Source organism: Limanda limanda, chromosome 19 (genome assembly GCF_963576545.1).
Source record: "Limanda limanda chromosome 19, fLimLim1.1, whole genome shotgun sequence".
Classification (NCBI taxonomy): Eukaryota; Metazoa; Chordata; class Actinopteri; order Pleuronectiformes; family Pleuronectidae; genus Limanda; species Limanda limanda.
This window is the reverse complement of record NC_083654.1, coordinates 5,030,164-5,057,487: the sequence shown is the minus strand read 5'-3', so window position 1 is coordinate 5,057,487 and position 27,324 is coordinate 5,030,164. Positions and strand designations below refer to the sequence as shown.

The 27,324-nt window shown below is 41.0% G+C and overlaps 1 protein-coding gene across 1 annotated transcript in view; it reads right to left on the bottom strand.

Moving 5' to 3' along the window:
- LOC133025921 (CMP-N-acetylneuraminate-beta-galactosamide-alpha-2,3-sialyltransferase 1-like) overlaps positions 1 to 17,273 on the bottom strand; it is a 28,917-nt gene extending 11,644 nt beyond the window's left edge. The window contains exons 1-2 of the mRNA XM_061092721.1: positions 16,914 to 17,273; positions 13,067 to 13,260 (exon numbers count right to left, since the gene is read on the bottom strand). Of these exons, the coding sequence (XP_060948704.1) occupies positions 13,067 to 13,260; positions 16,914 to 17,186 (467 nt within the window). The 5' untranslated portion in view covers positions 17,187 to 17,273. The remainder of the gene's footprint in view (positions 1 to 13,066; positions 13,261 to 16,913) is intronic.
- Positions 17,274 to 27,324: the final 10,051 nt, after the last annotated feature.

Genomic DNA, 27,324 nt, shown 5'->3' with positions numbered 1-27,324 from the left:
GAGCGGCTGCGGGGACAGCCTCCCTACTCGCGGAAGTGGGCGACTGTGCATCGATACAGAGACATAACAGGATCGATCCATGTTTTCTGCTGCGTTCATTGTCTTAGCGATGTGCTGCCGCTGAATCATTATAACCAGAACAGACGCTCATTAAAAGTCCGGTTGTCCTGTGTGTGTCTGTGTCTGCTTCCGCCTCACTTCCCTCTGTCCCGCGCTCGCTTTACACTTTAACATTAAACACCAGCGCTGATTACAAGTTATTAGGACACCTACAGGACTGATGTTTACTTTGTGTTTGTTTGATCTCATGAAACACATGTTTAAACACCGTGTGCACGTAGTCCCCCGCTCCACACAACACAAGCAGAACGTGACGCGCACAGTCAGGACCGTCAGCGTTAAAGTGACGGAGCGATCCGAAGTCATGATCGGTCATCATCGGATAATAACTAAAAAATACATGTGATTATCAGTTTTAGTGAAGAGGAACAGAGACAAGCATACACCCCCCCAACACACACACACACACGCACACAGCCCACACACACACACACGCACACAGCCCACACACACACACACACACAGTCTCCCATGACAGACCCTGCAGTCAGTATCTCATTATTATGAGATAGTATGAGCTCATAACATCAGTCCTGTAGGTGTCCTAATAACTTGTGATCAGCGCTGGTGTTTATTGTTAAAGTGTAAAGTGAGCGGGGGACAGAGGGACGTGAGGAGGAAGCAGACACAGACACACACAGGACATCGCTAAGACTTCCTCGAGCTTTTATTTTGTTACTACTTCCTGTAACCGGCATTTGAATTTGCATATTAGCTAAATATTTAGTTTCACCCGAAACATTTAGATTTAACATTTATATTTAGATTTAGATTTAACATTTATATTTAAATTTAACATTTACATTTAAATTTAACATTTACATTTAACATTTATATTTAGATTCAGATTTAACAATTAGATATAAATTTAACAATTAGATTTAAATTTAACATTTATATTTAACATTTATATTTAAATTTAAATTTAACATTTATATTTATATTTAACATTTAGATTTAGATTTAGATTTAACATTTAGATTTAGATTTAACATTTAGATTTAGATTTAACATTTAGATTTAAAATTTAACATTTAAGTGTTACATTTAACATTTGGATTTAAATATTTAAAATATCTCCAAGTTGACAAATATTGTTGTAAATGTGCAAAAAAGTGACTCAAAAATTCACACCAGTTTTTTAAACATGGTTTGAAGCTAAATGTGACAAAATGTTGCTGTTATTTTCAGCATGAGCTGCTTGACAAACGGCACCCCACAATATGGGGCAGAGGAACGTCATGCCACCTATCAAAGAGTGGGATGTGAGGAGTTTGTCCTAAACTAAAGCACATTCTGAGGCAGACTTGAGAGCTCATCTTCAAGACGCCAACATTTTTTTCGTGAGGCCACTGGGACCTTGACCACCCAAATCATCAAAACAGTTAATCCAATGAGTCTAAATGAACATTGGAACCAAATTTGATAGGGTTCTCTCAAGGCGTTCTTAAGTAAAGTATCCATGAGGCACAGTGGCTTTGACCTTTGTCCTCCAAATTCTAATGCGGTCATCCTTTCAAGTGAACATTTCTACCAAATTTGCGAAAAATTGTAATTCGTCACATTGACCATGACCTATGACCTTTGATCACACATTTCTAATCACTTCCTTTGTGAATCCAAATGAATGCTTGTACTAACTAAAGACAAACTAAAAACATACCTCTTCCGACTATACCTTGAAGAAAAAAAAAATACTAACAATTATTAAAACTAAGAATTTAGAAGCACTTAAATGGCACTTACTTATAGCACTTGGGGTTGATGCACTTATTGTAAGTCGCTTTGGATAAAAGCGTTAGCTAAATGAAATGTAATGTAACGTAATGTCAAAATTGGAAGAAAGTCTGTCACAGTCCCAGAGCAAACAAATGCTGTGCCACAAGTAGTAAAGTTGCTGCATCAGATGTGTCTGTGGTTATTATGGACACAACACTGATTGTTATGATACTGGATCATCAGTGGTAGCATTGAGTGAGAGCAGGAAGTGCTTTACAGAATAGAATACATTGTGTATCTCACATTGGCACATCTACAGCACACTTCACAGCAGACGTGGAGAGAAGGAGGAGAAAGAGCAATTGCTCTTGCCGTTAACGAGTAATAAGAACTGCTTCTTCTGTCAACTTTCCAGCTTTTTGTTACTGCTGCATGCCGCTTTGCAAGATGAGCACGCTCGTCGAAACAAACCAAACAGATTCATGGCTCCGACCGAGATGAAAGTGCTCTGTCTGGGAGAAGAAAATATTGGCAAGCGTTTTTTTATGGTGCAGTATCTCAGAGGAAAAGAACAGATTTTGACAGGTCTACATTGGTGGGGTTCCTCCCTTAATGGCAGCTACATCATCTGGGGGTTTAAGAATTGCTGGGCAAATGGATCCTCGCCATCCACAGCAAATGAAAAAGTATGGCAGCGAGGGCAGAGGAGCGCCATGCCACCTATCAAAGAGTGCGATGTGAGGAGTTTGTCACTACTGCAGCACATTCGGAGACACTGATTTACTTTAACAGCACACTACCGCTGCTATAACACATATATTATAAAGATCCTTACCTTACAAGGCACTCCCTTACATTCTCATTCATAACAGGCATATGTCAGTGATCAAATTCCACAGTTATGTAAGTGTACAGGAATTTCTGACAGCACAAAATGTTTTCCTCAACTTACACAACAACAGCCTCATTGTCTTCTTGTATTCACATATTTCTGTTTTCCACAACATCAGTTGTGGAAAACAGAATTGACTTCTTGTTTTCTCACTCACTTCCTGGAAAGTTCCCTTCTAAGTTGTATAAGACTTTATGGTTGGCTCTTGCCATCAACCCACTGCAGGGGGTAATGTTAAAATAAAGCAAGTCTGAAAGGGCACTCGAGAAGTCAAGTTGTTAAGTGGATTCTGTGAGCCGCGCATTCACTTAATATCGTGGGGGCGTTTTGGTGTCAGCTGCTATAAGGAGGCGACTATTTCAGATTGGTCTAATCAATATTCAGCTTCTGCTCCAGCTACCCCCCCTTAGCAATGGAAATGTGTACCAGATGGACTTGAAACAAACTGGAGCAGATGTACTGAGCGCTTGAAAAGCCCATTTCTCCGACACAATGCTCTGCCCTGGGCTTTTTACCAGGAGTACACAAAACGACTCAGGTAACATAGGTGCCATGTGAAAGTTAATGAGAGATGTAAGTGGAATAATTTGAATCAATATTTTTGTGCATGTCAAATGTCATATAGAGATTTAGCCGTGATTCTCTGTGGTAATAGATTTGCAGAATCCTATTAGAGGGAGACAAGAGCAAGTCTGTTAACCTCCCTCTCTCTGGAGAACAGGAAGAAAGATGACTCACTTTCATTGGAAGAGTGAAATTCAGAGTGCAGGCCTTTTTGCACATGACAGATATCATGACGAGTGATTTTCAGCAGAACTTTATGGGCAAGTATTAAGTGCCAGCACTTTTAGCATCAATCAACTTCATTCAATGTAAGTGACTCTGAAAGCTAAAATATAAAGTCAGGTTCAAATCCCCTACAACGCATTAGATTCCTGGAAATGTTTTTTTTTGTTTTAGTTGAAGCAGGAGAATTGTTATGTCTGTATTTTCAGATGCAATTTGACCACATGTGCACTTTTGACCTCAGTGTATGAAAACCGCCAAGAACCTGCATCAGATCTGATGGACTGCACTAATAAAAAAAACAACATAAGTGACTTCACCTCAGACAGAAAACAAGAAACATCCATCAATGAAACATCGCTGCTGCAGATGTTTTAACATTTCACTCGATTTTACATGAATTTATGATTCTTCAGTTTCCTGTCATTCTTGTGCGAGCTGCTGTTTGTGGCTTGTGGCATGGAATATTTTTAGATGGGCCTGCAACTTAAGAAAAGCAGTGATCATTTTACTTTGAAACCATCTGCAAAACATTGCCTATACAACAGAACTCCAGTCTATTAAGGCTGCACACAGTGGTTTAGACAACACACCATTTTCACACAGTATGCATTGATGCTCATCAAATTTGCACAGTTGCTGATAACTATACATAAACCCTACCAGCAGGGAAGATGTTAACAACAACCAATACGTTCAGTCTCATCTCAGTCTAAGGAAACCACATTTATTTTATTGAAACTGAGGATATTTTAGCCTTTGAAAATGAAAGAAATGGGAGATATTGTCTTCTTAAATACATAAAAATGAACTGAGTAACAAAAGGTGATGATCGCTGTGAAAAGCTATTCCTATCGGTGGATACATCACACACAAACGCACACTCACTCACACACGCACACACACATACACACACATCAACACACACCCACACACAGGAAATCAGCTACCATGAACGCTAAATGTCAGGCTGAATAATTGACGTCAAAACAAAATGGCAATGCAGTCTGTTTATCCGACTATTGATCAGTGGGTCCAGCTTGTAAGATTCTGTCAGCATTTGTTAAGCATTTGACAAGAAAAAGATTACAACTAGCGTTTATGTCTTTTTATTATTTGTCAGTTTTGCCATTAAAACATTTACTTGATCAGAATGGACTTAGGCCAACATTTCTGTTAGTCGGGTTTGCTCTATTATTTCAGCCCTGTGAAGTTTTCCCTCTTGGAATGACGTCTTTTGTCCCCCTTCCTCTTCAAACGTGAGAAAAGTGAAACTGTTATAATCCTCAATGATTAATGTCTTCTTTAGTGTCAGGGCTGTTTGCCTACCAGAATGCTGTTGGACATTGTTGGTCTACTTATTATTCATTTGTCCTGAAAATACTGTGAGCAAAGAACCATGATATTCCATAAGACGGCCCCGTGCTCCAAGGTGCATCCAGATCATGCAGCATGTAATAACCAACTAACACTTTAAAGGTCAGAGGTATTTCAGTCCTGTCTAATGCCTTCACATTCCCACCAGTTCTCTGCTGCTACCACTGCCTTTGTAAGCTTGAATGTGTTTCTCCAAATGCCTATGCTGACTGTTTCTAGCTGACTAATAATCATGATGAGGAATTAACCATGTGTACATTTTTATGCAAGTTCAGGATGAGGAGGATGAGGAGGATGACCACATGAGATGAAGGCATAGAGTCTCAGGTTTGGTGCAGAGTGAAGTTACAACAAATCTGAGTTCATCCTACCTGGTTTATCCGTGATAAAACTTTTACAGTATATTCAATGTTTTTCATAAAATGAAACAGAATTTGACTATTTCAGAGGTCTGTTAAGCAATCGACACGCATCATCAGACCCAGGTTCACAACATTTCAAAATAAAAGCTCTGTAATTCAGCTGAATATTCACTTTACTTTGGAAACAAATGCTAAACAGAAAACGATTCAATGTAATGTATCCATGATGGAGATCAACACCTGGGCTGTGTGTCTGTGTCTCAGTCCGATATGGTAAAATAATGAATTACTCAAAATTGACACTACACTTTGGGGGAGCACTAATGAATACACATACCAATTGTGAAATCGACAAAATTAATGGTTTGGTGCATTCAACATATAGACAAAGAGACAGACAGAGGTTTGTGGAATTAGTAGGTAGATGAATGCTAAAGTGGGGGAGTGTGCTGTGTGTTGCTGTGGTACTCTGTAAGGTAAATCCGTTGTCCTAGAACCACAGCTTTCATTACCCGACCTCCATGGATGTGGACATGTAATACCAACAGCTCAGCTCTGCAGAATTTGAGAAAGGTTGTTTCATATACTGTAAGCCTTGTACAGCAGGATGTTTCAATCGATTCTCGATCTAATTGGTATCCAGTGAAGAGTTGGAGGAGCAAACTCAGTGAAGGTTAAGCCAACGACAGTGAATCCTTCTTGCTGACCGGCTGATTCCTTCTAATTAAGCTCACTAGTGCAAACCTCACATATGCCTTAAAGGAGCCCTCATCTGGTGTGTTTTGGGAAAATATAACGAGGGCTCACACTCATTAAAAGAGCACTAATGAGTGCTTGCTCATCACTCATTAGGCATTCACTTGTAAAGTAGAGGAATGGACACAGTTTTTCGTTGACATTTTGGGTGCACTCACCTTTGGCTGCGCTTTCAAACTAGAATTACCGACTGTCTTTGTAACTCTCTGCCTACAGGTGCAGTTTCAGTACCATTAGGTGTTTCTGAAATGTTGCATGTACAATGAAATAAAATGAGGGCACCATTAATCTTTAAGTCCAAATGAAAAACTGATCTTAATTCAAAGAAATTCCCTAAAGGCAGATATGAGGCCAAAAACATGTTTTGTGAGGCCTTTACCACGACCATAGAGATTTGACCACCTAAATATGATCAATTATTCAGTGAGTCAAAGTTAACATTCAGAAACATAACAAGTCATTCCATCAAGATGCTCCTGGGACCAAAAATGTGCTTGCTAAGGTCACCTCGACCTTGACATTGAACCTTTACTACAAATTTTATTTGTCCATGAGTACCATAGAACGTTTGGCTAACTGTGAAAGGATTCCCTCGAGCTGCTCCTTGAATATCGTGTCCACAAGGCAAAACATTCGTGTTTTCAGAGGTCCCAGCGACCTTTGACTTTTGACCACCAAAATAAAAATAGTTCATCTTTTAGTTGGACTGAATGATTGTACCGAAACAGATTCACCTAAAGCGTTCTTGAGATATCGTGTTCACTAGAATGGGATAGAAACCTCTGGCCACTGGCTGTCGCCGCTGCAGAGGCATAAACAGTAATTTATTCAAATTGGCTTAAAGGGACTCTTACCTTTGTTGCATTTGAGAATTACAGCACATTCGAATCATCCCGCCTTCCTCCAATGCCCCACCCCCTCGTTCCCATCCGCGGTGTTTTTTCTTTTGTTTTTCCCCCTGGGAGCGGCTGTTTCAAAACGCCGTGGACCACTTTGGTCTGCCATCGTCAGTCGCTACGGTCGATACGGTCGCTACTCGCTACTGTCTGCCGTGGAATCAAAACAAACCCTATAGTTGAGGACGCGCCTTGATGACGCGGGCCCGAATGCGCCACAAGAAGCAGACGGGCTTCCTGCCTGTTTCCATGCAGCAAACAGACAGGTCTGTCGGCCAATAAGGTCCTTCGGTCCGAAGAATTTTATTGGTTGAAGTTTTCACTAAATATTACGAGAGTGAAATAATTGTTTGCTTTAACTCCTGGTGGGTCTGTCTTGCATTTTAGAGTGTCATTACCTTATTAATACCAATTTAACCTTATCCACAAAAAGCGTAAAAATGCAACAAAGGTAAGAGTCCCTTTAACTGTGGTTTCATGCCTTTTTGTAGGGATGTCTCTATCAGCTTTTTTTATCCCAGTTTGAGACATTGGGTGTTTGCAGATACTGATTCTGATCTGATGATGGGATTTACTCAAATCTTGATTAATTATGCATCTGACACACTGAAACAACAGTTGTAGCACGTTTAGTCTGATGCACCTACTTATACAAATGCTTGACTGGTTCAAAATGATTTCATTTGGAAGTTTAATTGATAAATAAACAAATTTTTGCGTGAGTACAGACACCAGCTGCTGAGGACTTTTACCAGACAACAGACTCATGAAATTAACAATAATTAGCCATACGATCTGCTGCGGGCAAAGCTTGTCATTATAATCCAGTGGAAGAGAGGACCAGAGGGGGCTGAAAATACTAAACAGCTGCTAACCTATATGAGTGTTTTGTACACTGCTATTTGCCAATGGCGATATAGTTGGATTCTTTTAAATCCATGTATTTTGCCCACCTCAGTGTCTTAGGTGTGAGTCACTCACCCCTCACATACACTGATTTTTACTTGTTCATGCAGCAGGATGCTGAACCGTGGAGCCCGACTGTTAAAGGAGAGCTGTGCTGCAACACTAACAGGCTGCAGGTGGACAAAACACAGCAGAGCAGTCAGGAAATAAGTCGTTACCGTTCCATTAAAAAAGGCCTGGAGTGACCCAGATTCTGATCCCTATCTTCATTATTTTGCCGTGTTGAACTGACTTGTTGCTATGGAGCTGTGTTGCCAGTATAAGCTGGAATTATTGCCAAAACTACTCAAAAGCCATATGGCCCAGTTTAATTATATTTTTCATCCACAAAGAGTGGATTTGTTAAATCCTGTGCTAACTAAAAATCCATCAGGCTAATGATGCAAATCGTCCAGAATTAGTAATGCCAGCACTTTAAGCTAAAGTTAGATTCATAGATGTGTATTAGTGGCGTAGATACAGACACAGACGCTGGAGCGGCTTTTCATAAATGTAACTTTGTGTTGGAGCTGTGGCAGCAACAGAGATATTGCATGGATATGGCAAAAACTGAGATTTGCCTGTTTGGGCTTCTTGTGTTGTTTCCTTTTTTCAAACCCTGTTGGAAATTATCGATAGAAAAGGTCCAGTTTCCTCCTTCTCCAGCAAAGGCGTACTACTGCAGACTGCATCCATCCCTCTAAAAAAACATATACAGTGACTGCACAACAGCGCAGAATAGTGCCCGCCTGTCACAAGTAAACATGAGAATGTCAATTCAGTTCCTGTGGGGAATGATATTATAGCACGATATACTGTCTGATCATGTATGATACAGCAGCTCAGTTTCACTGTGGTACGATCAACAGGGGACCTCGAACTGAGCTATGAATCAAAACCTTCACAGTAGGTACAGTATATATCCGTACCGCTTACGTTTTGGTTTACACCACCTCTTCTAGGGATAAACCTGACATCTATACCACTGCAGAGGTTTAGAACGGCTAAAACTAAAAGTTTGGAAAATACCGCTGGCCCCATTCCAGTTTAAAAACTGTGGGGGCAGAAAGGGCAGAAACTGGGATGTAAACACTCTCGTATTAGCTACTTCAACCAGTGTAGAACACAACATGAATATCAAAGAGCGTTGCTGACCCTGTTGTTTTTGCTGTTAACTCCTGCTGCACTTAACTTATCAAAGCCAATTTAATTACCTGCAAAATGAGACACTCACTCTGACTCTGATGTTCGGGTTTCTATTATATATTTCTGTTGCAGTCCATGTAGCTCGAAAAAAAAAAAAGTGCCCCTGTGACACATTTGTAGTGTCGGTAGCCCGAGAGGCAATCAAGCTCCTGAACTCCTTTGCTCTTTGTGTCACAATAACAAATAGGTTCACTGAGCAAAGGGCAGGTATGATAGCGGAATGGACTGGAAACACATGAAAAAAATGTCTTATTAAGTTTAGTTGAAAAGTCCCGCTCCCATTTAGCTTTTATAATGATCAAAATTTAGAATGATGCTGTCAAGATTTGAGTGTTTAAGCTTTGGGGCAGTGATTAGGAATGCAGCTCATTGGTCCTCAGTCAGAGGTTGGAGATGGGTAAGAGGCTCTTGTGAGCCGATTGTGGTCCCTCATGGGCCCCAAGGAACGCATCAATATGGTAATAACGCTCTTTGAGAGAGAGGAAAAGGTTCCTTCTCTGAATCGTGTAAACAGGTTGGTAAACACTTGTTGCGATTCAGAAATTTTGCATATTAGACGTGAGAAAATGTCTGTTTAAAAAGCCAATTCCACACAGGGATTTATTCTTTTGAGTTGCCAATGTGATATGCCTACCTATTACATGTGCTGCCTTTAAGATCCATCCTAACGAGGTTATTTGCAAGGGCTTACATCATCGTGTAGATTATAAGCTTGACTGATCCTCAGTTCAGCAGAGTAAATATGAATGATCACACAATCACACATCCAAGACAGCCTACTTCTTTTCAAATAAAATACGCCGGTGTGCCCACAGACTGGGGGAATGTAATTGCATATGATCAAATATTCTGTATTCAAAAGACATGTGAGTGAATCCATTTTCTGACAAACACATTCTGGACAGAGAGCTGCCCCCAAATAAGAGGGAAATATGACATGAAATATGGATCTCCCCACCTCGGTGTTAACCCGATTGTTCCCGGGCGACCATTTGCCTCAGCACCATGCCTTCCAATCAAGCATGACTACGAATATAGAGCTCATTCTTGAATAAACGGAAAAATGAATCAGCCTATTTGCATAGCGAGCTTCTGCAGAAAAAAAAGAATTCTGCTAATAGCAAAGTAATAACTCTTGTCTTGGTGGCGTCATTGTCATCTGATAATTGAATTGGTAGACAGAGCCACGCCGCTGTCACAGTGGGGACTGGCAAAGAAGATAAGAGCTGTAATGTGTCTCTGTACAGAGGCAACATGTCACGGCAGCTTGACAAAGTCATGCTGTGGTAAATTAAGAGCCATGTAAAAGCACTGCTTGAAATATGCTTTTGCATATTTAAGCAGCACTTTAGTCACTCTGATAAGATCTTTGCGTCAGCCACATCATCATGGAACCCATTTGCCATCAATCTTAACATTCTCTTCCTTTCACACAGAAAATCAGTTCTGCCAATCAAATGATCCAGTCCAGGCCTCATGTGGTCAGAGTGTGTAGGCAGGTCCTGGATGACGATTGACTGGCCCTCTCATTCCCCTGATGTAAACCCAGTTAAGCACCTATGGGACGTTGTGTATCGGTGCATCCGACGCCGCCAAGTACCACCACAGACTGTGCAGGAACTAACTGATGCCCTGATCCAGGTCTGGGAGGAGATCCCCCACGACAGCATCCGCCAACTCATCAGGAGCAGGCCCAGACGTTGCCTGGAGTTCATACAGGCCATACACACTACCTAGTCTGATTATTGTGATTTCATTTTACTTTTTTTACCAATCATATCATACATATTTCCCTTTACACATAAGGCGGGAAGATATAGTCACTTATATAAAAGGTAATTTATTGTATAAGTAACATTTTTTGTTACAATTGCCCCCAAACACTGCTATAATTTACCTCTTGATGGGAGCAATTGTGACACTCTTCCTGCATGAAATTTCATATTATTTTCTTCTCCTTATGATGACAAAAGATAACAAGTGTATTTTAAGTAGTTTTTGAGTTCTAAAATAAATGATAAAAACATAATAGTTAAAGTTTGCTCCCACTCTCACTTATTTGAATCGATGGGCACAGTGACTCAACTGCTGTTTCTCTTTTGTTGTTACCCTCTCCACTGTTTTGCATTTATTGAATCTCATTTACAGTCTCTATAACAGTTAATTGATAATCATTTGAGACATGCATCTCCTGGGCCAGTTCTGCTGTTTTTCTCCTTCATTTCCTCCCCGTACAGGAGAAAGGAGGTGCGATTCCACTATCTCTGTACCTTCTACTCAATAAAATAGCTACTTTTTCACATTGACCAAATAAAGCATAGACGTTATGTTTAAAATGTCCTTTTTTAAATCTGCAGTCAGATACAAACTGGAAACAGGGAACGGTGCATTTTAAGATGAGATGTCAGGAAAGGTTTAGTATGCATCAATTCATTTAGAAGAAGTAAATACTTATTAAAATCCAATTTGAATAGCTATGATGACTTAGCAGTGCATCAAACATCATCCCTTGCAACATTACGTTATTCAGAAGCCGCAGAGCTTACTTTTGTCCGTCAGAAGCAAATGCAAAGGCTTGTATTCTGACTCAAATCTATTTCACCACAGCAATCTGCTGAGCAAACAAGAGGCTTCAGCCGATAAGCCAATGCTGTTCAATATTCATAATAGTCGATAAGGAAGGCTTTAGTGGATCTGAGAGAATTGCATTGTGGATATCAGAAAGGCACTGGTTTAAAGTTTCTGCTAACAGCGACTGGGCTGAGTCCTTCTCTAGGAATTTGGATATTCTGCTCATGCAGCTCAATCTGCGGATCACTATTTATTCTGCATCTTAAAAAAACATGCAATCTCAGATCTGAGATTTCTTGGCACGACAAATCATAGCAGCCACAAACTCAAATTCTCTTGTTTCCTGCCGCCCTCAGGAACGGGATGAACAAGTGAATACTCAAATTCCATTGCTTCCATCTGATGCTTTTTTTCATCTTGCGTTAATCGAGCGCAGAACCAGGACGTTGGAAGTCAGAGACAACCTCACCTCTGAGCTGGGTGCAGGCTTGGACATGAGAAAACTACACATGAGGCAAAATGAAAGCTTTGTGTAGTGTTTGTCTCCCCCCGAATTAACTACTTATAAAGAATAAATGCTGTCTGCGTTTAATACGATGGATTTGATGCAGTGCTACAGTGGATATAGATTAAATAAAAACGAATAAGTAAACAGGATGAAATAACTCCAACATTAGTATATGTATTTGATATAACAGACTGTATAGTAATGGACAACATCTCCACTTCCTGTCACTATTGTGAAATTGAGCCAAAATACCCCGGATACGAAAGCTGACATCATTGGAGCCAAAGTCTGACCAGCAACAGCAAACTGGGGATGGAGCCAGGGTAGTGAGGTCCGGCTGATAGACGCGCTTGACCAAATGTGTAGCATCAAAAGACTAAATCCAACCCAAAAAATTAACAAGGGCCCATGTCCCATCCAAAGACATGGAGGAGGTCATCATCAATGACAAATTCTTTAAATTCTGTGCAATCCTTTAACTATGATTTCTTCTTTCATGCTGGTAAAATTTTTTTCTACTATACACCTGACATTTGATAATGAATGGCTAATGACAATAATCATTAGTTGAACATGATGAGGTTTTTTCACAGCAGCCATTTTGACATGAAGTCTTCGGTAAACACAGGTGATGAGGAACACCTGTACCTGAATACAGGTTGAATACAGCCGCCCGAATATTTGTGAATGTTCTGCTCAGACGCTCACTCACTCACGCAGGCAGAATCAGTTTATAAAAAGCAAAAAAATGAAATGTATTTCAATTGTCATTTCCTGTGTCATCATATTCATAACCCAAACCGACAAAAATAGCATCCAGTGTGTGAAAATGGAAAAAAAAGAAAAAAAATGAAAGGAGAGTATTGACTCATGATGAATGAATAAATACACTCACTGTACCTGAGTAGAGATGGAGCCGTGAACTGACCTGAAGATGAACTTGCTAGAGTCGATGAGGTCGCCGTACTCTGACCCCTTCAGGTTCCCCGAGTTCCCCACCACACTGCAGGTCCTGCAGCGCTCGGGCCTAGCGTCCATGTAGAGCACCTCATCAGGGATGACTTGGAACAGCTCCTCCACCACTTCGCTGTAGTTGGCCGGCTTCATCCCTGACTGCAACGACTGGAGACACAGACACAGTTACATATTGTACCGTAGCAGCTGGAAACACAGTACAGATGCAGAATGTTCCGCTGCAGATCTCACATGAGTTTCAGTGACACATGGTCTAAATGAGGCCATTTCCACCATGGCCGTACATTTCTGGGGAAACAATTTCACTTTTTTGAATTTTATTTAACACTGAATAGAAACAAAAAAAAGCTGGGTTGAAGAGTACGTCATCTGGGTAACACTGTTTGGCACCGACTGGACCACCCACACACTATAGGTCAATGCAACACAGCAATATATTGGTTGCTTGTTTACCAAGAAACATGTGATTAATATTCTTTAACTTGAATTTTGGATTTTACCTTATAAATAGGTTATTATAATGTTCATGTTTAGTTACAATCAAATATTTACTTAAAATGTATATTCACTCATTCTATCACTCACATAGACTGAGAGCCACGGTAGTGAGATCCCATATTTACATGCGTGCGACCAAACGTGAGTCCGGCTTCATTTTGCTTCAAATGATTCATTAAAACCAAACTTATCAGACACACAGACACATCAACTCCCTTAAATAAATAAATAAAAATAAAAATAAAAATCTAGAAATTAGGACATAAAGCATTAAGTACTCAAAAGATTTCATAAAGTTCATTTTCCCTGTCTATTTAAATTGGTCCACGTCCCATCCACCGACATGGAGGAGACAGGGTTTATGACCTATACTGCAGCCAGCCACCAAAGGGATCAAAATGCTCTGCTACAATTTTGAGGAGCAGTCACATCGTCCATCTTTATCTCATCATTCACACAAAGGGCCAATTTGGTGTTCAGCGTCTTGCCCAAGGACACCTCGGCATGCAGACTGGAGATGGCAGGGATAAAAAAAAAAAATAAGTATTTGTGTGTGTGTATGACATAATACTTGTTGAAATACACCTTTTGATTATAAGACCAAAACACTACTTCAGTATCAGCTTTCAGAATTTCCACATCACCTTAAACTACATATACCAGACATATTTCCCGTCTAATGAGACTCTCTCCTTTACAGACATACAAAACATTTAGCCTTGGATCATGTAAGCTTTTGTAGTTCGAACAAAGAGTCCCTCTACACCTGGAGGTCACGCCCTTCCTCGCACCATTGCGGCGCGAACCTTCTGGCCAGAGCTACCTTCGATTTGTGACACTTGCCCATTCAAGCCGCCAGTGAGAAGCATTTTCCGGAATGAGTAGTGACAGGAGGCAACCTTGCAGTCATTTTTCTATTCTCGCCCCTAATAGGACACAGTGTGAGGCGAATGTGCGAATACCTAAGGCGCTGGATGCCTTGCAGACTAAGGTGGGATAATTGTGTGACATAAATTTTGCTAATGGGCTTTTCTAATTTACGGAGCTGTTCTACAATAATGGGATGTAAGGAAATACAATACATTTAGGTTTGAATGAATCAAATTAAGGCTGGCAGCTAATTAGCTGTAGCTGATGGGAATTCTAGTTTACAGCAAAATGGGTTTACAGGAGTTATCGTAGCTAACATTTGTGGGTTCATTTTCATGTTTGGTGTGTTTTATGGTACCTGTGGATGACTGGCCTATTATAGGAGAGATATATCAGATATTTGTGCCTTGTCACACCAAATCTGAGCAGCCATCTAACACATAACACAAGTGACAAAAAAAAAAGGGGGGGGGGGGGGGCAGACATAAAAACTCTCCCTCAGACTGCAGTCAGGTCCTAGTTAAAACTGGAGTTAGGGGATTTTATTTAGTCAATATTAATTTTCCTGTCTTCAGTAAATTGTATAGTAAAAAGGTGGAACAGACATTCACACGTCAGCTCTAATTGATAAGAAACAATTTCCAGTGTGTTTTCTCTATCTAAACGTTACAATTAATTAAAAATATAAAAAGCACAGCGGTGAATCAGTATGTTACTGCCATAAAATCTCAAGTACTTCAGAAATGGGAAAGGAAGGAATGGTCAGAATTAAAGCAATTAAAGCAAGAGGCTACATTAACTACACATCTGTTGGATTTTTCTGTCATATATAAATATTTACATGGCCAACTTGCAGCGAACATATGGACGACACAGCTCCACTTCCTCCCACGTTCCAGAAATTAAGCCAAAACATCTCGCAATGCGGCCATCTTGGGACTATCACTTCCGCGTGGAAGCAATCGGGTATCACGACCCCGCTGACATGCACTCAACCAATAATGAGTTGGTCTCAGCTCTTGAGCAAGACGGTTCACCATTATTTTGTGTCTTTTATTAACTAATGGAAACCAAAATAGACAAATGAGCACTTGAACATTCACCAGTGTAAGAATAAATCTTTGAGAGAAATTTATTCGACGTGTACTTTGACTTTTCAGTTTGGTCCTCCCACAAACATGGAGGAGGCAGGGTTAATGACCTATACTGTAGTTAGTCACCAGGGGGCGATCAAGATGCTTTGGCTTCATGCTTGGGAAGCTGCCATGATGTTCATCTTTATATACAGTCTATGGTAGCTAACCAGATCACTGGAAGTTGGGGGTAGCACCCTCAACTGGTTAGGTACTGTAACGGCAAGGTAAAAAAAAGTTTACCAAACACCATGGGCCTGATCTACTTCAGGTTTGGGCTTATAAAAATGTGTGCAAACTTCGTTTCACCTGCACAAACATGCAACATTCACACTGAGAATTGCCTGCAGACCATGTTTGCACCTGTTATCATTTGTGCAATTAATTTGAGTAGATCACCCGCAAAAACCCCACCAACCAAATGCGCAATCTGTTATAATGTACACGCAATTTAGCACTTTTTATTTGGGATCTTAATAGATCTTGCCCTATTATTAGCCATTGTTTATATTTGTTTATATTTTCATTTGACATTTTCAAACATTTACATTACTTTCAGTGTTGATTTTGTTGATAAAGCTTTGCAGGACTTCGGATGAAGAATAAAGCTGCATTTCCTGTGTGAACTTTCCATTGCTGAATATATTCCTCTGCTGCTTTGACATAGTGCAAGTTAGTCAAAGTCTCCTCTCCATCGTGTAAAATGTCAAAAGATGGGGTAAAATGACTGAATGTTGCACTGCTGCTCTGCATATAATTCAGTGTTATCAGATAGATTTTCTATCAGCACCCCCCCAACTCTGACTGCCTTCCAGCGTCCGTGGTAGATAAATAGAAAACAGCCACTGAATGCGGTGTCAAATTCAAATTATGTAAATCCCAAAGGTATCTGCAATTGTTGAGGCCTCTTCTTTGGGGGCTGGAGAAAGGCATTACGTATTCATGCATACTTTAAGTGTATGAAGGAATAAATCTCTTGCCTCATCTACAGATTTGGGAGAGATGCTGGGAGAAAACACAAATTTCCATATCCACCATGTCGCTTGTTAAATGTGAACAAATGTGTGTGGGAGTCTGCTTCACAACCTTATTCCGCTGAAGATCCCTTGGATTTGAAACAATCAATGTGGAAAACACAAACACTTCTTGGAAGCATTACAGCAGTGTGTGATCTCTCTTTTTTTTTCTCACAATCTCGTCAGTATCTTATCTGCTCTTAGAAGCTCCATGTGCATTTTCTCAGTCCCAAACAAGATAAAATTTAAATCCCCCAAAACAAACCCCAGCGACTGATCTCACCTGCCACCATTTGAAGGTTTCCTCAGAGAGGACGCTGTTCTCTCTGGTCATCAGAGGGTGGATGGACCGATTGAAGTGATCAGCATTCCAGGGGTCATCATCCAGATCTGTCAAGCAATGTCGACAGGAACACGGCCGTTTGGGGTGAAGGGCGTGCTTGGAGAATAAGAGGGACGGGTCCCAGAGACTGTAGCTGAACAGAATCATTGTAAATGTGATGACACAAAACAGCAGAGTCAAGTTCCTGATTCTCCTCAGCCTGAGTATAGACATGTTTCTTCGGTCAAAGTCAGTGTGCTGAGAACTTTGAATGTGCAGTGGACAGAAATCCGCTGCCTGGCTCCGTCAGCTCGATGGCTCCTGGTTAACCAGTTCCAGTCACTTTCAGCAACTGCTTGGATGATGACTCTGTGAGGTCAGTGACGGGTGTGTCATTGGTTCTTTAATGATCAACCTGGAAGGTAAATAAAAGGTTATTTTAGACACACACACACACACTTGGAAAAATGTGTGAGAAAACAGCAGAGGGTCCTTGAACACTGTTTAACAAGTCCACAAAAGTGTGAATGCTGCAGTGCTCAGTGTTCGTGTAATGTTATAAACATCTAAGATGAGACTGTTTATGGATATTTTCATGAACCAAGATTCATGTCTTTCTTACATTGTAAACATTTGGTTAGTTCTGGTTTCACATTGTGCATCCTGTGGTTTTCCCCTACGTAGGCTGTGTCTACGCTGTACGTGAAATTGGATAGACGGGAGCGTGCCCTATGTTCCCACAGCCCTATGTTCCCACAGCCCAATGTTCCCACAGCCCTATATTCCCACAGCCCTATGTTCCGACAGCCCTATGTTCCCACATTTCTATAATCATTACAAAATTAGGCCCTATGTTCCTAGAGTTCCCACATTTCTACCCCTGCCTGGTAGTTAAGGGTTCACCATTCCGTAGCTGGCGATTTGAAGGAGCTAGCTAGCTTCCAAACTCTCTTGAGCTCAACACCGCTAACCCTTACCCTAACCCTAACCCTAACCCTCACTTGAGCTCAACACCGCTAATCCTAACCCTAACCCTAATTTTCAGAAAAACCTAGAAATGTGGGAACATAGTGCTGTGGGAACATCGGGACTAATTTTTCAAAATAAATCTGGGAACATAGGTCTGTGGGAACATAAGGCTCAAAATTGTCAGTGAAAAAAAAATCATAGGGCTGTGGGAACATAGGGCTTTGGGAACATAGAGCTGACCCCGGATAGACGGGCGTGTAAATGACATCAGTGAGTTGTCAATTCGGATATTGTATTCACTAATTTTTAATTAAATGCAAAGGAAAAAGTAGTCTTTCCTTTTGTATGGAGAAAATGTATATACCTGTTCACTTTGTTCATTTATTCACAAAACACTGTAATATGACTACGGTATAATAACAGTGTAAATAACGTTGGTCGGAAAGTTCAAACTAGCCCAAACATTTTTATACATTGCAACCGATGTGGACTAAGACCACCTGAACTGAAAATCCAAAAGTCCGGCCAATACAAGGTTTGTGTGAAAGCGCCCTTAAGACTTTCTGTTACATCACCCGTCTTTGTGTAACAGTGTTTATTTTACAACTCTGTTTTTCCTCAAGATTAAACAGGATGCTCTGATTGTTGTGCAAATTATTACAGTTCTCCTGGAAAAATCTACAAAATACCTCACCCTCACTGTTGACTATGTCAATAACTGGAAACAGCCTGTGTTAGCTGAGACGAAATGCACAAATCAGTGACTTACTGGGTTGATGTAGCAAAATGAGTCATTGATCCAGCATCGCTTTCACAAATTAAAATTGGGAAATTGCACATTAGGAAAACAGTTGGCTCCTATTTTCTCATTTTGCAGTTTTTTTCTGATGTTTTTAGTATCTGAAGACTACCACTTTAAATACACACGCACACACCCAACATAACTTAATCCAGTGATGCCTAACGAAGCTGGTACTTCTGTGGTTTCCAGGGGTTTGTGAAGCAGCTGAAAATTCCACTTACTCAGTCTGCTATAACTCCTGAATGTAACATGACTGAGATGGCGTGGAGCTAGTTTGTAAGCCAGCAGATTATTATTATTATTCAGGCAAATTAATTGGCTTTTTGAGGGCTTTACCATGCTTAACTTCTTACCAAAATTTGCTTACTTGTTAGAAAGTGGTGAAAATGTAAGTATTCTGAAGGAATTTTCAATGGGCGTTGCAAAATGGCTCAACGGTGCCCCCCGAGACCCCCCGAGACCCCCGGAAGGTGTTCCCATTGACCGATCTTCACAAAAATAAATACACAGGTGTATCATGACCAGACAAACAAAAAAGTCTCTAGGTGCAATTGGAAAAACACAACAGAAAGCCTGCTATTTTGCATTTAGTGGCCATTTTGGCCATATTCCAAATTTTTTCTTTGATGTACTTGTACCAGGGTTTTCATCGGATCAACTTCAATTTGAGATGAGTGTCATCACAACAAGATGGAGATAAAAATTGACTGACGGCGCTGTTGAGCCATTTTGTGGCCACTAAATGCAAAATAGCAGGCTTCCTGTTGTGTTTTACCAATTGCACCTAAAGACTTTTTTGTTTGTCTGGTCATGATACACCTGTATATTGATTTTTGTGAAGATTGGTCAATGTGAACACATTCCGGGGGTCTCGGGGGGTCTCGGGGGGCACCGTTGAGCCATTTTGCGACGCCCATTGAAAATTCCTCCAGAATACGTAAATTTTCACCACTTTCTAACTTTCTGCAAATTTTGGTAAGAAGTTGAGCATGGTAAAGCCCTCAAAAAGCCAATTCATTTGCCTGAATAATAAATAATCCTTACAATTTCAATAGGGTCTCACCTGACCTTTGATCAGTAAGGTCTCAACTGACCTTTGATCAGTGCTCGGGCCCTAATAATAATAATAATAATCCTTACAATTTCAATAGGGTCTCACCTGACCTTTGAAGTCAGTGCTTGGGCCCTAATAATGAAAACAAGCCCAAATCGTGGCAGCTGAGGTCGTAGAGGCACCTCTGGTGTGAACAGAAACTGCAACACTGACTTTGTTGCCTTTGAGGCAGCTGCCATTCACTGCGGTTACATGTGTCCGATTGAAACCCGATTTCTGGCGTTGTCGGGTTTCAATCGAAGATCCATGTCATGTAACTCCACAAATCTAGATTTCTTGTGTCCGACTGAAGTTGGATAACCACCCCCAGATAAGTAGATCGGATCTGGCTGTATATCGGACAACGCGCGCATGTAACTCTGGAAGCTAGACAACAACTGGAGAAGACGTCTTTGCGCATGCTTGAGATCCTGCCCCCCTTCTCCCTCCCTCCCTCCCTGGCCGTGACCCGGAAGTCGACACGTAGATAAAATGTCGCTGCCCGGTGCCGGCCGGCACTCGCCATTACCATTCTAATCAAATGCGCCGTTCGCATTCGCAGTACTCCTAGAGTAAACATGCACAACATCATTTAGAGGGACGTAGCTTCACCTTGCTCTCCGTTCGTCATCTTTCTCGCATGCTGAGTTGAAGGCTGTTGTTGTTTTTGTGTTGCTAGTGGTGACGAGGTCAAGCGGAAATGGCAGGATCACCACTAGCTGTAATGAAAACAGCGCCACCTATCGTAGCGGGGTATGAAATGCTTTCGGACAAGAGTCGGATTTCTCAGTGCCATGTACCCTGAGATAGAGCAGTTAACCCCCCATGGATAGAGAAACCCGATTTCGGCCGAAATCGGGTTTCTGCCATCATGTAAACGTAGTGATTGATTCCACACTGTTTAAAGGCAGAGATGGGATATCATAGGCATTATCAAAGGACTCTTAGTTAAATACACTAACATTCATAAGAACATTTAAAAATAGAATCACTGAAGCAATAAATTGATTATAAAAATTGGTTTTCCAATTAATTTTCTGTTGATCAAGCTGCTAATCATTCCCAAAATGTTAATGTTAAAATGACAATTGGCTAATAAATCACTATTAAACTACTCTGAGTCGTCCATACAATAATTCTAATAATAATAATAATAAATAATAATAGTAATAATAATAATAATAACTAAAATTTCTAGGGCTGCAAAGCAGCACTGGGCGGGCCCGAGCACATGCATTTTGAAGCGTTGAATGCATTTTGCCTGAAAAAAATAAATAATGACTGAGGAAATTTTGACACATAGAGGTGTTCAGGCTTTGACTCTGATCATGAGACAGACGTTTGGTGGTTATAGGACAATGCACAGTGGAGTTATGACAACATCGTCTCCTTTGGCGAAGGATGAACCTTCGCCTTTGACACGGTTTGAGGAAATGTCCCAGTTCTGAGAGAGAAAGAGACGTGACCTTTGCAAGACATAAAGTTTCCTTTGATCTAGGAAGACTGACACTGCAGGAGTGGAGTTGTTTGTTTGCGGCTCAGCATCAAAGGATTAATGGTCCATGTATGTCTGTGTTACAGAACATCGTGTTTTAATGGCGTGTAATCAAACTTTGACGCCAAGCCACGGTCACACCGTGTGACTAAAAAAAAATCCGTCAGTTAGTTTTTATCTCCATCTTGTTGTGATGACACTCATCTCAATTTGAAGTTGATCCGATGAAAACCCTGGTAAAAATCCTAACCCAAGTACATCAAAGTAAAAATGTGCAAAATGGCCACTAAATGCAAAATAGCAGGCTTCCTGTTGTGTTTTTCCAATTGCACCTAAGACTTTTTTGTTTGTCTGGTCATGATACACCTGTATATTGATTTTTGTGAAGACCGGTCAATGTGAACACGTTCCAGCGGTCTCGGGGGCACCGTTGAGCCATTTTGCGACGCCCATTGAAAATTCCTTCAGAATACGTAAAGTTTCACCACTTTCTAACTTTCTGCAAATTTTGGTAAGAATTTGAGCATGTTAAAGCCCTCAAAAAGCCAATTCATTTGCCTGAATAATAATAATAATAATAAATAATAATAATTAAATTTCTAGGGCTGCAAAGCAGCACTGGGGGGCCCGAGCACATGCATTTTGAAGCGTTGCATGCGTTTTGCCTGAAAATAATAATAAAAACAAAGATTCCTTTGATAATTGACCGGCTCAGCATCAAAGGATTCATGGTCGATGTATGTACAGAACATCGTGTTTTAATAGCCAGAACATTGTGTTTTCATGGCGTGTATTCAAACTTTGACGCCACGCCACGGTCACACCGTGTGACTAAAAAAAAATGTGTAAGTCAGTTTTTATCTCCATCTTGTTGTGATGACACTCATCTCAATTTGACGTTGATCCGATGAAAACCCTGGTACAAGTACATCAAAGTAAAAATGTGGAATATGGCCAAAATGGCCACTAAATGCAAGATAGCAGGCTTCCTGTTGTGTTTTTCCAATTGCACCTGAAGACTTTTTTGTTTGTCTGGTCATGATACACCTGTATATATCGATTTTGTGAAGACCGGTCAATGTGAACACGTACAAGGGGTCTCGGGGGCACCGTTGAGCCATTTTGCAACGCCCATTGAAAATTCCTTCAGAATACGTAAATTGCACCACTTTCTAACTTTCTGCAAATTTTGGTAAGAAGTTGAGCATGTTAAAGCCCTCAAAAAGCCAATTCATTTGCCTGAAGAAGAAGAAAAATAATAATCCTTACAGTAACAATAGGGACCTCCCTGACCTTTGATCAGTGCTCGGGCCCTAACAAGTGGTGTAGAGCAGAGTCAAAGTCATATAGATGGAAAGGGGAAGTTACGTGGACAGAATTTCTATAGTGAATAGACTTCTCCCAGCTCATGGAAATCTAGTCATTAAAAATATCATACCCAGGAAAAACATCACTGATGTCGCAGAACTTTGTCGTCTATGTTTCCTGCTCATGCAAACAACTTTATTTTCAGCTGTTGCATCTTTGCATTGAGCTTGTGCCAATTCAAATTCATTTCTGAATAAACTCGAAAGTGTACTTGAGGTTGTCTGGAAAACTCTGATCAAGGGCATTAATGAGCCCAAACAGCATGATGAACCCCATTATCACCCTTCCTAAGTTGTCCATGACTTTGATGCCTTCAATCACAATTCCCACATCCTCTGGCTCCACATGTCTATCTCTTCAGACAGTGTATGTCCCCATTTTGGTAAGAATTTGAGCATGTTAAAGCCCTCAAAAAGCCAATTCATTTGCCTGAATAATAATAATACTTACAATAACAATAGGGTCCTCCCTGACCTTTGATCAGTGCTCGGGCCCTAAAAATAATCCTTACAATAACAATAGGGTCCTCCCTGACCTTTGATCAGTGCTCGGGCCCTAATAAGAAGAAGAAGAAGAAGAAGAAGAAGAAGAAGAAGAAGAAGAAGAAGAAGAAGAAGAAGAAGAAGAAGAAGAAGAAGAAGAAGAAGAAGAAGAAGAAGAAGAAGAAGAAGAAGAAGAAATAATCCTTGCAATAACAATAGGGTCCTCCCTGACCTTTGATCAGTGCTCGGGCCCTAATAAATAATCCTTACAATTTCAATAGGGTCTCACCTGACACCTTTGATGTCGGGCCCTAAATACCATAATCACTTTTTTAAGCACTAGGGTTACATTATTTCTAGTTGGGAAGCAGACCAAATTAACACATTTGGAGTATGATGGGTGGGACTTGTATCTGACAGGGCTGCAGGGAACCTTCTAAAGAGCCTATACAGCTTGTCAGAAACAAAATTCCCAGAATAGAGTGTAGGGGAAATGTTTTTCTTCAGACCCTGGCTTTTCACCGCTGACAAAGCAGGCAGACCTCCTGGGGTTTCGTTTCCAACATGAAAAGGCCACCTCTGCCTTTAAAACACGGCCTGGGTTTAATTCTGATGTGTGCCGCTGTGTTTTGGATTCCTCAAATTCTCCTATATTTAGCAAATCCACGTAGGACAAAAAACAGTCGTCTCCACACAGCGGGTGAGAAACATATCTGGATAAATGAAACGCCAACTGCGCTTTGCTCTTAACAATTTCTGAGTGAGTCCTCCCATACAGGAGACGTGCGAGAGAGACTCCATTATGACAAGAGAAAGGGGGCTGCAGGGTCTTCGCTGATTAGAAATTGATCAGGTCGTTCAAATTCCAGCCTAAGAGGAAGGACAGAGGATTGGGTTTATGAGCAGCTGGGAAAGAGGACGCGGCTACACACTCACACTCGCCTGTTGATTTCATTTTTGCTATCTGGGCAGAAAACCCTACAGCCATTTATCAGCTGCACTGACACAGGCCAACGCACAGGAAGGCTTATAAGTGATCCCGTCTGCTGTTCGGAGCTTCATTACTCACAGCGGACTGCGGATTTGCATACAGCCTGAGGTTGCTTATTGTCTGAGGCAGCAGGTTTGACAATGATACCTGGGGACACTAATGGACACTTCAATGAATGTGCCTATTTCTATAGCCGCACGGCCCTGTTGACTCCACTCAGTTTGAAGCCTCTTGGCATTAAGCGTCCCGGTTGTCAGGGGAATACATTCTCAAACAGGTGGCGACTTCCCACCTCGCCTGACAACACACCGGCCGTCATCTCTCTCCCCCTGACCTTGTCTCGACTTGAAGGCTGGCAACCCCACGCTGATCAAAGTTCGCCAGGCTGAGACAGCAAAGCGTCTGTTCACACTTCAGAGGTGCCGGGCCGGGGGGTGGGGGGGTGTCGGGCAGCAGTGTGCGAGCTGCGGTTTCGACCCTGATCTTCCGTTTTGAGAAGTCATCATCTTTGCTGGGTGTAGTTACACTAAACACTTATTCGGTTTGTGTTCTGTGGAAAATTTTTTTCTACCCACGGCTTACAGCCTCAAACTTTACTTGGGAGCAATTTCAGGAATTCAAAATTCTGCAGTTTTGACGACTCGTGTGTGTCACACATTATACCTGAAAGAAGCCTCGCTGCTGAGCTCAGAGTACATTAGTACATTCGCTAAGTTGAACTGAGCCTCTGGGAGTTGAGTGTCCATCACACATGCAACTCGTCACCAGGATGTGACAGCAAATGATTTAACAGTAAATTCTATTGCCATTACGCTGCTTCAGACATGAACTGGACCCCTTCATAATCTCCTGAAATTGTGTTCAGAAGCTGTATGTGAGAACACAAATGTCCGAGTTAGTTGCTGTGGACATTCTCCAGAGCTTCTCCTGCAAGCTCCCCCAGTAAAAGCTCTGGATAATATCCGAATGAGTCCATGTGAGAACACAGCAGGAGATTTTCAGGAGGGTTCACTACAAGCAAGTGGGCGTGTTGATCACATTTCTACCACGCTAGAGATGCAAAACCAGATACATGCCGATGCTGGTAACAATATGCTGTACGTCAAAACACATGATCTCCAAATGTATTATTTTTACTGGCTTTACTGTGTCTACTGTGAACTGAAGATGAATTGCACTTGTTGGATATACTATCTGAGCCACTCCTCACTGCAGATGTTTTTGAGTAGTATATTTACATATACATATTTTTTTATGTTTTATTCTTGTATATCAATTTATTTATTTAGTGTCTCTGCTTACTTTGCCTGGGGGCCTGTGTCTGAAACGTAGCCTGGGAGGTAATTTAACAAGTTCGTTGCAGCATCAAGTGGTGTACGGACATTTATTCTTGTCTCGTATTTGTCCATTTCACCCAGCAAGTAGTGCATACAAAGTATCAAGTCTGGATCTGCCTACTATCTCAAAAACCTTTCCCTCACACTTTAAACAGGGAATTTGAGCTGACAAAAGCACCGTCATAATAATGTTAGAAACTACAGCAGCAAACGGAGAGGAAATAAATCAGAGGCATATTCACCTTAATAACTGCACTACTTAAACTTACACTCACCAAGCCCAACAGCCAATCAAGTTGTAGCAATGCTATGAATACAATTCTACAGCATATATCTTCTAATGGCTACTTTCTGGTTTTATTTCTGGTTTCAGGAACATGACAATGATCTTTAGTGACCACTTGCCACTGTGCACCTCCCAAACTATATGAATTACAACATAATTACAGACAGAGGGGCCTTTTGAAAGGAAAAATATACACAGGGCATTTTATTTGACTTGCATTAACTAAAAGAGACCAGGCTCTTCATCAAAAGAGAAAAAAGAAAGCAGGAGAATATGCAGAGTAGATACCCTCCCAACTCATACTGCACGAATTGTTAGCTCTAGCATGAGACGTGCTGGGCCAGCGTGCCGCGCATCATAAAACATGATCGTTGTTTAGTCTCACGAGAGCGAATGACATTCAGCAGTTGTTAGTTAGTTCAAACTGATCTGTTTACTTCAAAGTTAACCAAAAATATGAGTATGAGAAAGACCGGCTGCTGGACTCCACAGAACCCTGAAGCTGCTCCACCACTGCTGCACAAAGGGCTGTTCACTTGTCTCCACAACGCATTCGCTGTCGTGGACATTGTTTTAGTGAACGTTAATTCAAGGTTTGTTTATATTAAATGCATTGCATGTCAAAATCGCATTAATTTGACACTGACCTTCCTTTGGTCCTATCAAAATACATGCCATCTGTAAGGCCTGGAAGATGACGAGTTCTTGCGATATGCAAACCATATACATGTAGACGGATTGCTGGAATTATTAGATGGATGGAGCAGAAGGAATCTCAATAGAATGTCTCCCACATCTTGTGGCATCCAAGAACTGCAGCTGTTTTGATCTCTACCCAGCAATAGTGAAGTGTTCCCACTATATTCAAAGTATTCATGAAAGTAAAACCACTAAGAAACCATGTAAAGACAAAGTCATCTCCCTGTGTAAGGTCAGCCGAACAATAATTGTTTACCTGGGAGATTACAGCAGCTGTCTACCTTTTTACATTTTGAGTTGTCCTTCAACGCTTCACATATGGCACATGTGAGCAAATGGGCCTCCTGTGTTTAAATTTCTTTGATGTGAACAATATTATGTGAAAGCAAGAAATCAGAAAATTAATCTTGGCTCTCATCAACATTCAATATCTGACACTGCAGCAGATGGGAGGAATAAAGAGAGACGTTAAAGGCAACCGAGAAGAAATCCAGAGGGATTCTGTGTGAAAATCCTGCTTCTTAACTAATAACATCAGTCAGAGAATGAAAAATGAAAAAGCTCCAGATTTTTACATTTGATGGCATCACATCTATGAGTCCTTGTGCGCTTTAGTGGAGAGTATTTCATTTTCACAGATATTGACTTTCAGTCAGTGCTTTATTCTAATAAAAAGGGAGGCTGGGTTGTGTTTGCTGCTCGAGCACATAAAGCGGTGTCTGGGTGCACAGAGAGACTGAGAAGTGTGGACAAGGTCTTCTGGCAAGTTTTTTCATAAAGAAGAAAAACATGGAAGTCACTGAAGTCACACCGCAGATATGAATAAAACACTGGGCCAGTTTTCAGATGC